Source organism: Arachis duranensis, chromosome 2 (genome assembly GCF_000817695.3).
Source record: "Arachis duranensis cultivar V14167 chromosome 2, aradu.V14167.gnm2.J7QH, whole genome shotgun sequence".
NCBI lineage: Eukaryota > Viridiplantae > Streptophyta > Magnoliopsida > Fabales > Fabaceae > Arachis > Arachis duranensis.
The window spans coordinates 6,248,760-6,263,094 of NC_029773.3; the positions used below are offsets into that span (position 1 = coordinate 6,248,760).

A 14,335-nucleotide genomic window follows, 5' to 3' on the forward strand; every position below is an offset into this window, starting at 1 on the left:
CCGATATAATTGTAGTCCGATAATGTTTAAGTTTCATCGAGTTTAGAGTCGAATTAGAGTCTAAAAAATAAACCCAATATATATTTAAGACCAAATCTAAATTATGACAAACTTGATTTTACCCGGACTATGTATCCCCTAGCAGAGAGTATATATGATAAGGTTTGGACAAAAGTACCAAACCCACCTTGGACCTTGGTATCTGCCTTTGATTCACTTAGGAATCTATTTGTCATGCAAATTACAATTTGTTTTCTTCCAAAAACAATACCTTTTTTTTGAAATAGAATTCTGCTGATGTGGTTTTACTAATTAACTACTCTTCACCAAAAATTGGTAGTTTGTAGTTTGTCATTAATTAAAACAATATTACAATAATGTTACATTGACTAAATTATTTTAGTAACTAAATTCAATTAAGTTTGTTCAATAGTTTATTGACAGAATAAAAACCAGTTGAAGGGAAAAAAAAAAAGATGCATAAGAAGAAAAAGAAAAAAGACTTTGTTAAACTTAGTTACAAAAATAACTTATTCATCCGAATTTTTCTAATTAAAATATCATATCATCATAGATAACTTCTGAAGGCAAGCAAATGAAATTTGAGATATTCAAGAGTTGAAATTGAATCTGTATACATTTATATTACTTGATTCTATAAAAAGTGACTAGTTTTTGTACAAAGGACTTCAATCAGAGGATATCAAATACTTTTACCCCTGACAAACATCATGTGGCTTCTAACAGCCCCCTTCTTTTTTTTCCTTTTTTCTTTTCTGGTATTCTTCCCAAAAAAAAATAATTGGAAATATCTAGTTGAACAGATTACAATTGAACCAAAAGAATTCCTATATAATATGAGAAGGGGAAAAAATGAAAATGGAAATATAGGGTGAATAATATGACCCCAAATTGGAACTAGAATTTACACAAACACAGAATCATTCAACTGAGGACCTACCTTGAGTGTAATCTTCACCTAAATCAGACTGTGATGAACTTCCAACTATGGCTGGAGGTGACCACTGATCAGGAAGCATGAGAAAGTAAGTGGTCATCGCTTTCCGGAACCTTTTCTTGTACTGCTTTGGCGATATAATCGTCGGAGATGCATTCTTTGGCCCTCCGAGGATGCCGGAAGCCTTTACCCATGTTTCAAGATGCTTGTCCCATGTATACTGTCTCATGAAATCAATGATCCCAAGAACTAACTCATGCTTCTCTTCATCCACCCCGACGAGTAGCGAATAGTCCATTACATCAACCGACTGCCAAAAAAGGAAGAAGATAATGCTTAATTTACAAGAAAAGGTTCCCTCCTAAGCAAGAAGCCAATAAGAGAAGGAAGAAGAATTTCAGAGTTAAGAAGTTTTGGAACTTACTGCAAGAAAGCCGGTATCATTCCAGACGGCTCGCTCTAACAACCGTTTTGCCTTGTTTCCCACGAAAATAGGAGAAGTCGGCATTGCTTCAATCAAGTTCTGGTCTAGCAGAACTTTGTTCCTCCCGTTAGGATCTGGATTGTACCGGGACCTGGAAGATCCTTTGAGATCATAAAGTCGCGTCACAGTTCTCCTAAACAGAAGATTCTCCATAACCAAAACATCCATCTTTGATTCTTTCCCTCCTTTGAGATGCTTTGATGTAATCTTTTTCAACAAAAAGACATTACAAAATTTAGTGGCTAAGATGATATGTAATACAGATTACTGAATCTTTGCATGGTGGTTCCATTTTTTTTCTTTTGAGGCTCTAAAAATCAAATTTAATCTAAAAAAGGCTCTAAAGACAAGTACCTGGTATATGCCAAGAATCTTTGCGAGGCATGTGGGACTTCCTGAGCCAATGGATTCTGAAAGATATTTGAAGTATCCAGGCCCGAATTTAATGAATGATTCAAGCTCAGTTTTTGTTACTTGTTTAATGACGAATCGATCATCCAATGTTTTTGCAAAGAATACATTGCTCTTCCCACCTTGAGCTTTCCATTTCTTACAGCGACTCAAAGATCTTATATAATCAAACTCTGAAGGACAGCAGACCCTTCTTAAGGCTTCAAATCGCTTGGCATAATAACAAGTCACCAAATATCTTACTTTGCCGAGGGGACCATCTTCTCCGAAAGAAACTTTGGCATGCATCGTCTTTGAATATAATGTTGGGTCTAGCATCAATGAGTTACGAGATGGCATTGACAATAACATCTCCTCTACTGACCCGAAACTCTTCTGAAGATCAAAAGCTATTTCATCAGTAGAAGAGTATGACTGTAAGGTGGTTGATTCAGAAAAATATGATGAACCTAAATCACTCGCATCTTTCGGTCGCTCTACATCATCATTCAATTGGGAATGGTATTCTGGTGACGTCAAGGCATAAGCTATAACACTTGAGGGTTCATCATCATATATTGGAATGACAGTGTCATTAACACCAATAGGCAGAAGCATCCTTGCACCACCTAGGAGTTCCAGATTCCAGAAGGATGATACATAAACCGGATTGCTGTCGACTAGTGTATCAAACTTTGTTGTACTAGAAAAAAGATTCTTGTTAAACTGGCGATAGAAGTTTAAGAAGGGCATTGCTAACCAACTTGAAGAGTCTTCCATGTTATCTTGACCCTTAGAAGAAAAGATACTCTTGTTGGCATTCTGGTCTTCGGCATGATCCCCAACAGTGGATGCTTCTTTCAGCATCGAAGTTGTGGTAGCTTCTGCCAGAAATGAATCAGGCTGTGCCGAAGAGTGGTCTCCACCTGTCCATTTTGCATCAAGTGTATCAGACAAACTAGACATGAGAGACATTGGTCCTTCAGACATTGCTCTGCGAACACGCAATTCAGGTTCTAAGGGCTCAGATGGATCATATATGCTTTTGCTGATTGGAAGATTAGGTTGGTCTTCTTTCTTATGATTGGTATTTTTGGGCATGTCGATATCTCGATGAAATGCAACAGATTGGGAATCTTTTACATAACCCCCTCCTACTCCTCCAACACTTGGGCTTCTTTTCAGCTCTTTTGGATCACCATCAATAGAGTCAACACTTTTGAAGCGGCTTCCTGCTGTAGTGGTCACGCTTATCTGATTTTCATCAACATGTATTTCCTTATCCTCTGAACTTGTACTGCTTAAATCAGTTTCATCGCTAGACTTGAATAAGTTGACCCCAGTGATTAGGCGGCTATCCCACATATATGACTGGAAAAGTAACTGCCTCCGCAACCGATAAATTTCCAGAATGTCAATCTCAGGTTGGCCCTTTCTCTTTTCCTGGTTCAAAACCTTATGAAGCATTTCCTGATAAACAGAAAGAAACGATTAAACCCACAGTAATTAAATTCAATATAACTTCTTCCCCAATAGGACAACTAACATAACAAGATTACTAAAACAGGAAGAATTCTAATATTATAACAGAAATAAATGGTTTTATACATATAATGGTTACTAAATTAGTTATTTACACAAGGACACTGCAGGCCACAGAACCTGAAAGAGTAAAGCTGTAAATTCGAGTACAATTACCAAAGAGCTCAAAGAGTCAAGCTGTAAATTCGAGTACAATCACCAAAGAGCTCACCTCAAATTCCAGTTTTTCCCTTTGCAACATTCCCTCCAGTTCAGCCCTTGATCTCTTCTCGCCTATTTTGCTAAGACCATTGAGTACCTCGGAGAATAAAACCTCTGCCCGTTTAACCATCTGTAACAACCAGATATTAGGTCCACTATGATACAACTAAAATTTAAGATCCAATACAAAAAAATACTGAACCTCATCTGATTCCTTTTGTATCCAATCCTGACTCCCATAATCAAAATCAAGTTTGTGTGGGGGAAGGTAGACTGAGTGAACATCAATTGATGCATATCGAAAGCAAGCGACCATATTCCCAAATCTGCACATGAAATGTCAGTGTGATAATTAATTAATCTCAGCAATGATCAAAATCTATATTCATGCATGGCATAATAACACAAGTTTATATAGTTTTCATAATGCCACTCCAAACCTATTGTCCTCCATAAACACCATAGTTTTGTTATAAACAGGTAACACCTATAAAACTTGGACCAGATGCTTTGATAAGTAAAAAAAATGGAAATGGGGAAGACTATAACTACCCATAAAAACGTAGACAATCTCTGTGTAAAGAATGACCACAGCTTGCAACCCTGCTGGCTGCAGCATGGTTTGAGAAACTGAGCTCCAAAAATTTCCCAAATGATAAACCCCATGCAGCATCAGACATTACTATTCTCTGTGTAGCAGAAGGAAAGCCATTGATTCTTGGACACCGCAAGCATCTATGCCACATCCAAATCTTTCCCTCCCTTTCACCAGGAAGGAGAATTTCTGGTAGTTTCTTGACTGATATGGTAAGTGTTCCCTGTTGATGAGTTCCCGAAGAAACCGACCCAGTGGTTTATCAAAGCTGCCATAATATTTGATTCGAAAGAGCTGGGATCTCTCACACATAGTTCCCTTCCACACGCACCGAGATGACAAAGACACCAAAATGCTTTGATGGTCAGAGGGTGATGGAGGAAACGCTTCTTCCTCAGGAACCTTCTCTTCATTTGTGATTCCAGCCTTCTCAGGTTGAACATCTTCTGAAGATAACTCTAACACAGTTGATCGGTTTGTAGAGATTTGCTTGAGATCATTTTGCATAGTGCCAGCTAAAATACCATGATCTAATTTCTCTGCAGGTCCATAACCGTTTACAGTAGGATCATTCATGATTCCCAAAGAGTTGTTCACTTCAGGAGTTTCCTCCTCCAGGGGTTGTGTGGAGTCATTTGTGTATTTACTAGGAAGAATTTTCTCATTGTATGAACCTGGAATTGCATTTCCAGAAGCGACAATGGAAGAATAAAAGGCAGTTGTATGGCTGATACATGATGCAGATTGCAAAGATTCACAAGGATCATCATTAGGCAAATAGGATTCAGTACTGCTGACACTCTTAGTTCTCCGTGGTCCGGTGTCGGATTCAAGCCCCTGAGACTTTTCACTGCTAGGAGCAACGAAATCAGGAACTGTTGAGATTGACCTCTGAATGGTTGATGTTGTATTAGGAAGAGGCAGACTGTTAAGCGGAATTTCTGGGAAGAAGACTCCTTCATCAGCAAGAAAAGATGTCTCCAAAGCCAGATGGTAAGCTGCAAAAACTGCATACTGAACCACATGCTTTACCTTCTTCAATTCTTCCTCATCAGCACCTTTAAGTAAAATCTGTTCAACGATGTCAAAATTAGAAAAATATTAATGATGCGTAGTTGGTAGTAATGACAATTAAGTTATATTTTTTCCTTAAAAAAGGCACATGCCTTGTGGTTGCTAGTGCACACACATTTTACATGATTTGTAATTTACAAGTTAAAGTCTCCAGAAGAATTTTTTTATAATAATAAAATAATAACAAAAAAATTTCATAAAATAAGATTAGATTAGAACTTACTGTGCAACCCAATGGCTTTGGGCAGCCGTCAAAAAACATCAATGTTTTCATTGGTTTTTTACCACCTTGAGCAGCAGCACTACTAAGATTTTCAACAAACTTTTCAACATGAAAAGCTTCACAGTAACCCAACTTTGGTGATGAAAGATGATCAATTGAAGGCACAATTTGAGTGCCTGTGCAACGTGCTATGCGCTCCAGAAGTGGCCTCTTGACATTAAGTACCAGAGATATGTCTTTTGCAAGAAGATATTCCTGTGCATATCTCGAGACTGATTTCTCTACCAAAAGGATATTTGGTTGATGAGAGGCTATCTTTGCCACTGCCATCTTCAGATGGTCCATTTCCTATATAGAGAATGTAAATCCATTAACATGAACTCGTGATAATAGCATTTGCACCACAAAATGAGCAAGTTAATAAATAAATAAAATAAATGGATCGCAATTAAAACCTGCTGTAATAAGGTATCTACACTAGACAACAGATTGGCAACACGCTGGTACTCAAGAGCCCCTCCAAGGATCAACAAGCGAGGTTTATCAACTTTTGATGTCATGCGACGATGAGCCACATTCTTCTTACAAACAACTCCTTTAACAACCGTACTGTAAAAAAGAAAATCTGATAAGTATGACAATATAGAAATCACGTGCAAAAAATCAGATAAATTATAGCATTTACCTTTCAATGCGGCTGCCACATGCAATGCATTTGACTTTCACATTACCAGCTGGGTCCATCCCTCCACTTTTGCTAGTATCTGGCTTCAATAAAGTAGCAGCTTCCCACGAGAGAGATGTGATTATTTCCATCCAAACGTTTTCACCATTGTCTTCAACAGGTAGGTTTTCGACCTGTAACAGCTGAGCCACCAATGCCCTAAAATGTCCATCTACTACATTCTTCATTACCTTCTTCTGCTCCTCACTTGTCCTATCCTTGTGGCGATGCTCTCCACTTCCAAAACTGTTTGAATTGCGCAGATATCCCCACTCACCAATGGCATTCCCATTCCCGTCATTATCTTCATCATCTTCATCAACAAAAAAAGTTTCTCGCTCGTCTTCTGCATCTTCTGGTTCAGGAGGGAGCCAGAGAAGTCCATTATTTTCAAAATCAACAGGTTCAGCATCAACATCTTCTGAAACATATAGTGAGGAAGGTGCTTCATTTTCATATATATAAGGTTCATCCTCACTCTTCCCAACTGCTGTGTTTCTTTCTAAACCCTGTGTGTCGAATCCATTCTCTGAAGTGAGATTTGCATTACCGTTATCTGCATCAGGATGCACTTTCTGCGAGCCATCAGTGTTGCTTATTCCTTCAAACTCAGCCTGTCCATAGTAGATATTCACCTGAGGATAATGTCTCATCTCAGAGTCTAACTGATATACACCATACTCATCCTCATCATCACTCCTGAAAAAAATGCGCATACAAGCCACAATAATCTATTAGAAAAAGCAGCAGTCCTCAGACATGGGATACTTTAAACACAGAAGTTAGTGATCAGCAGAAAATGTGTGGCCTAATTAAACGAATTTCTGATCAATCCAGAAATAACATCCACATATTTAGATTGTTTGGTTGCTAATTAATTTCACATCCTTTGAAACAAAATTTTAATGTTATCAGTTATCAGATTTTGCATCTTGAATGCAGTCATAATTAGCTATAAACACATAGTTATTACACACTATTTTTTAGTTTGTCATAGACACAGGAAGAATATGATTGGCTAAATACTATTTATATAAAATATAACACTGCATGGAACACGCCTAACTAAACAAATATATCAATGCTTTTGATGAACACAAGAACCAGAAAATACCTGTTCATAGGGAATTCAAATTGCTTTTGTAATGGATCCCCTATGTCTCCTGCAAGATCATTCCTCCCCCCTAATGGAGGTGATAAAACTTCCCTATCAGTGTTGTTTCCACTCATAGGAGACTGATGCAAGTTCAGACACGGACCCTGTTGCATTTGTTGATAAGGCCCGGCTGAATAAGGCATGGAGAAAAGAGTAATATTAGTACTGTCAGCAGTAACACTGGTTTTACTGCTAACCGAGCTCAAAGTTGATAATGTAGCACTGCAATCCAGATTGGAAACCTGTGTATTGTTATTAAAAGCAACTACTCCTTGCTCCCATTGCTTGTAACAAAAATTGCATACGCGAATCTTTTCCCACTCATCCCAAGGATTGATCTGGCTGGTAACTGGAGCAGGAATTGAGTTTGCAGTACACTTGTTACAGAAAATTCGTCCACAAAGGCGACAGTGGTGCCTTCGATTGAATAAGGTGAACTGGGAATCACAATCGTAGCATACCCTACAACTCTGATCAGGCATCCAAAAATCCCTGGACACATTTGCTGGTTCGGATCGCCTGGGAATCCATGATTTGATGACGTTGACAATATCAGAAAATGTCTTGTCTACTACATCCATTGACAAGCAATCTTGTTTCCCCACTCATTATGACATGCTCATTCGCCACTTACAGCCGACCACATTCAAAATGGGAATCTAATCCAAAATAAGGAACTAGAATCCCAAAATGGATACAATCAATCCCCAAGATCCAAAGCTACTGCGGCTGTTAATGTATATAAAACTCAGGAACGAACCCGTAGAATATTTATTCCTTCTATATCCACAAACAATCCCTGGTGTTTTTAAGGTAATTTATGTTCCTCCATTCCAGTCTATGAAAAAACTACATCAACAACTACACTCTTCAAGAACAAGACCAACGGCACCTCTATCAAACCTTTGGAATTCGAAATTCACAAAAGGAAGCCTACTTATCACAGAGTTTTCAGTTCAACTCTTCCGCGGATCACTCTTCTATTACTAAACAAGGTACTACAACATAACTAACTGTATATCTAAACCAACCCAAGTCAAATTAATAGAATGATGAAACAAATCAACAATCACTGAATTCAAGAGAGAGACAGAGCTCATACCAGGGTGAAATCCTTTCCATACCATCATCACATACAACTGGGAAGAAAAAAAAAAACAAAACACACCTCAAGAGAAATTCCAACTCAAAAATGTCAGACTCAGACTCATCTCTCCTCAATCATTCCACTTCTTCTCCCCATTGCAAAGAACAAACCCATCAACCAGGTGGCAAAGTGGTTAGCAAGACGCAAATTTTTCAAACCTTGGAGGGAAAAAGAAACCACAATTCCTGAAGCAATATTCAAGAAAATAACCCTTGTTGACCAATATCATGGAGAATAGAGTTCCATCAAATGCTGATCAAAAGGTCCTCATTGAAACCATATTCAAAAGTCACAATCAGATCCAAACCAATTGCACCAGCTCCCAAAAACACAGAGAATTGGAGAGAGCATTGAAGAACGTAAAAGTTGGAAGAGAATTATCTATTCCAGGAAACAAACACCGACTCAGAAACGATCCTTTTGGCTTTTGCAGATTGAATCTTCAACGGCTTCAAAATTTGATCTTGATCATGAGCATGATCATCATAAGAATCGTCATGGCACAAAATGTGTCTACGATTAATATCAGATAATCCAAGAAGACGAAGAAGAAGAAGAAGATTCACAATAATAATAACAACAATAACAATAAAAGTAATTAACAATGATTGATTGGATTGATAGCTGCAAGAATTCTGTTCCAACTTTGTGGAACTTTATTATCCGTTCGCAGAAATCTGAGAAAAAAGCAAAAGGGATTATTGGGAAATATTTGGGGCTTGGAATTTTGTAATGGGAATTTTTGAGTGATGACTTGTTTCCATTTTCTCTTTCTCTTTTGGTTCCATCATTTTCTGATAAGAAAGGAACTTAGTAGTTGTGTTGTGTTTTCACAATTTAATTGCCATTTTTTTTCTTTTTTCTTTTTCTTTTTCTTCTGTGACCCCAAGACACAGACCTCACCTGTGCATGACAAATTCAAATTTAGCAACTCAGAATTAAAATTAATATTCCTCTGTATTTTTTATTTTTAAGAATAATAACATAATATTTTATTAGTATGTCATTATCATCTTTAATTATATTTAAAAATATTTTTTAGATATAAAAATTAAAATATATATTTTATATTATAAAAAAATTATTATTATTTAATGACATCTAAATAAACGCATACAAAAAATATAAATTTACTTTGTAGGTTATTGTGTAAAATTATTTTACATAAAATCTTGAATTTATTTGAATAATATTCAAGGTATAATATATTACAATATATTAGTAATTAATGCCTTTTTGTGTCTATAATTAATGCATTTTAATTGGACTAAAAAATTACTCTCTTTTTGGGTCCATTAATTCAGGGTTTAATTTATGTCCTTTTGTGCATGTTTTGTTGATAAAAGGCAAGAGCAGTAATTCGTCTCCGCATGACTAGTCAGAGTGCACAAAAAGGTAGGTTTAGAAAGTCAAGATGAACATTTGATTTCACATAAAGAAACCTACAATTCCATTAATGCCCCTCTTGTTTATAATTAAAAAAAGAATTTTTCTAACTTATGTTCTAAGAATATAGGTTAAATATATCATAAAAAAATACTTTGTAAAACTTATTGTAAAAGTTAATTTTTTATATTTTCAATGCATTGAATACAGAAATTATTTTATATATATATAAAAAGTGGCGTTTTAATTAAATATTGGTGTTTGTAGTGTTTTACAGAAATATGGAGATGTCAGAAATATTACTCAACACGCAGGTTCTGTGTTAGTTTTTCGTAAAATGAAAACAGTTTTATCAGAGATTCTCAACAGAGATTCACAATGTGTTGTGTTTCCAGACAACACACAAGTTCCATGTTAATGTAACAAAGATTCTGTGCAAATTTTCGAGACAACTTTATTGAAAATTCTCAATAGAGATTCGCCATGTGGCCGCTGCAGAGCAACACGCAGCATCGTGATACTTGTTACAGAGACTCTCCGCATGTTTCCAAGGTGTATTGATTAGTGGCACCATATACGCGAAAGCCACGTGTCTCCATCCAAGCAACATACATGGTGCGTGGAGCGTGGTAACGTCCTTTCGCCACATGTCGGCCATGCAGCAGTACACAGGTAACGTGTTGACTGCTGTCTCCATGCAAGAGGCAAGTCTTGCTCGGAAAACAGGTGTCATTTATGGTTTAATTTGGGTTCCGGTGTATAAAAGTGGAGGAGGAGTGAGACTTGGTTTCATTTCATTTTCGTTCCCCCTTCACTATCACCATACACTCTCATGTCATCAAGCCATAGTCATCTGCAGCAACGGTTATTTTTTTGGTTCAATTTATTGTACTAGGAGTGATTAGTTAGTTTTAGAGTTGAAAGTAAGATTAGAACATCTAAAATGATACGTAATTATATGTCTGCAGAAGATCATATCACCAACTATTTAGGACATCCTAACTATGTAAGTTTATTATTTTCAGTTAATTTATTAGTATTTATTTGGTTAGCATTAGTTTAATAGTTTGTCACTATTTATTTGAATAATTTTTGTCTAAATGATTTTATTAATGAAATTAATAAAAAATATGAATGTGAATAATAAGAAATTTGAATTTTTGTAACTATTTATTTTATTTTCTATTATTAATTTATTCTTTCTGCTATTTATTAAATTAATTCTTTTTGTGGTTGAACATTACCAAGTTAATAGGAATTTTCTGCCGCATAAGCTTGATCAGCCAGAGACGTGGTATCTAGCGGTTGACCAAGCTTTATGAACCACCGGATTCTACCAGCTCTCGAGAGTTAGAGTGATCAGAGAAAAATTTGTGATGCTATCTGCTCTTGTGAAAAGGTGGCGACCGGAGACACATACATTTGTAATGCCAGTGGGTGAGGTTAAAGTAACACAGGAGGACATGTTACACATATTTGGCCTACCGATCAATGGAGAGGTTGTGACCGGTTGGACTGATAGCAATCACGACTTCTTGGTCACCCAGAGTCTCGCGATATTCGGCAGCGAACCCATGGTGAGCAGTTTCTCCAAAAGCTACATAAAGATTTCATGGGTTCGCCATATTACAGACACACAACCTTTAGACACATGGGAGTCTGTTAAGCGCTATGTTAGGTGTCACATCTTCTGTCTGTTGGGTACCACCCTCTTTGCGAATAAGTCGACGGCATATGCTCACACGAAATATCTACCACTGCTCCAGAATTTTAATCAGATCGGCAATTATAGTTGGGAGTCAGCTTGTCTCACGCACCTTTACATGTCATTGTGTCATATATCACGGTACGATTGTAAGGAGATGGATGTCCCACTTGATTTGTTGTTTGTTTGGGCATGGGAGCGTATGTCGTGACTTGTGCCCATTCCCCAACAGTAGCTTCCGTCGGCTGATATACCGGTGGCACGCAGGTAATCGTAAATAATTTATTGGAATTTGATTTGTATGTTATTTATGTTTTACTGGCAAGATGTAATTCAAATTCTATGAATAATGTTCTATGTTGCAAATAGAATCATCATCCACAGACCCGAACATAGATGTCTACGAGTGTGGCGTCTATTAGGCACGCAATCAACTTTATGGAAGAGGTAAGTATGAGTTTTGAGGTTTTCTGTTATAATTTACGGTATTATTAATAATCTAATGGCCCTCACAATATTTTATAGTTTGTCTGGAGGCCATATGTCAGCATCATCATACCTGCCAAACTATACGTACACTTTGATGTCTGTGACATGGTAGGGCCATTAGTATCATTCGAGTGTGCCGAATGGCTTCTTGCAGACCGAGTGGTTGCGCAACTGCAACCAAAAGGCAACCTTTATATGTTACGTATAGGTGGGTCCCGTCAATCTAAACCAGCGCCTTGCAATATTTGAAAGCTCTTATGCATGAATTGAAACTCAAGAATACCCGATAAAGTATCCTAACACCGTCAACCTCTTGACTCCCGTTGTACAGGGATCATGTTTCTATTTAGACTTGTGAACCAGGCATCTTCTGAATCATTGCCAAGAACCACAATGGCAAAGTTTGGTAAGATTCTTCCTATCCATTGAAAACCTTGGCTATCGACTTCTACTTTGCCTACCAAGCCTTTTGGTAACTAATAGTGTAGTTGAATCTTGCCCGGACTTCTGTAATTATAGATTTGACCTTTATGGATAGGTCAGATTCAACCAATGGCTTCATAGCCTCAGCAATCGTGTCCGAGTCTAACATGGAGTGATCTTATGAGATCGTTCTCATGAAACACACGTGCCTCCCGTTGTATCTTCGAATCTCCCAACAGGCTTTCTTCTGTATCAAGCTGGCTCGGATAAGCCAGTCGGACCCACGTCCATAAGTCTTGCACTTTACATAGAACGTCTATGGCTCAGATTCATAAACAATGTAATTGACTCATCTGAAAATAGTGTAACTCCAAATTGCCGCAATGACTGATTTTTTTGAACCGTATTCTATTCCAATTCTAAACTCCCCGTCTTCATAATTAGCAACACCTATAAGAAAACAAATTTATCGCTCATCGATCTGTTAAAATCAAATCAAATAAACATATTACCCACTGCTCACGTACCTATGTTTGCATATTTAGAAAACTCCAGTGCATGCATGGCGTCAAACACGTGGAACTTCCAAGCTACGCATAAAAGGTGGAACGTCCATCGGTTGACTAACTGCGGCTGGAACCACTAAAGTTTCTGCCACTGCCTCACCTCTCCCATCGTCGTCCCCGTCCTCATCACCAGCTTCGTACGTAGCTTCGAACTCCTCATTGCTATCATTGTTCATTCTCAAGTACGCTTCAAATCTATCATCTTGCACATGTATCTCATGTTGAACCTCATCCGCAGCTATATACTCAAACTCAACCTATAACTCAATCATCGGGTGTTGCACCTGAGTTTGCTGGTGAATATGAAACATCCGCTGAATACTTGTTTCAATCGATGATTGGCATAACCTTAAACTGTATCAGGCCGCAAAATACGACAACCAGATTCTTGTAGAGAATGTTGTCACCCTCTTTAAAATATCAGTCTCTATACTTTGACAGAGCCCGTACTGTAGTTTCGCGAACGTTATAGTGCACAGAATCACAAGTAAAAATGTATTCTCACACGTAAAATTCACCCCCTCATATGTACTTCGTATGACCTCACCGTTGTGGTAAACTACTATATTTGCAATGCCCTCCATCACACCGACCCTGGAGAAAAATACCTCTCACACAATAAAGCAAAATGGTTACGACTTACGAGCTTTGATTTTTATAAGCAGAAGACTCAACTCGCAGGTTACGTGTTGCAACACCATCTAAGCAATGTCTGTTACGTGTAAAACACATAGGATGCGTGTTTCTTGCCAGGCTGCCCCGTGTGAAACACGCATGATGCGTGTTGAATGGATGTGCGCCACGTGTCAAACACGGAGGGTGCGTGTTGCGTTTGATTTGGACAAGTGTCCAACGCTGGGTGCATGCTGAGTTAACATATTACCTGTGTGTTGTGTTTGCACCTCTGTAACATCCACCCACTTGTATATATACCAAAAACTTCTATTTCCAGCAAAAACACAACTCTTTATTCCATATTAAAATTCTTTAACCCATTAAATACATAAAAAATATTAAAAAAATTGATTATTATATTTTTAAAATGTACTCTTAAAATATAAGTTAGCTAAATTTTAAAAAAAATTGTATTACTTTTGATTAGGACTTCTTTTATACACTTTTTACTTTTGATTCATAAAGTACATATAAAATAGGAATAATTTACTTTAATAAAATAAATAGTGCTTAAAATTATTTAGATATTTTAAATTAGAATTGATTGTATGCCTTATTTTAAAAAAATAGACACACATATATATAATGATTAAATTT

At 37.2% G+C, this 14,335-nt stretch overlaps 1 protein-coding gene across 1 annotated transcript; it reads right to left on the reverse strand.

The window, feature by feature from the left end:
- Nucleotides 1-579: 579 nt before the first annotated feature.
- LOC107473209 (1-phosphatidylinositol-3-phosphate 5-kinase FAB1B-like) lies at nucleotides 580-9,297 on the reverse strand. Its single transcript, XM_016092760.3, is given in 11 exon segments — nucleotides 580-1,268; nucleotides 1,383-1,649; nucleotides 1,797-3,302; nucleotides 3,586-3,705; nucleotides 3,778-3,901; nucleotides 4,128-4,407; nucleotides 4,410-5,241; nucleotides 5,468-5,815; nucleotides 5,923-6,076; nucleotides 6,153-6,890; nucleotides 7,306-9,297. Coding segments are annotated over 11 exon segments (5,319 nt in total). The 5' UTR covers nucleotides 7,929-9,297; the 3' UTR covers nucleotides 580-941.
- Nucleotides 9,298-14,335: the final 5,038 nt, after the last annotated feature.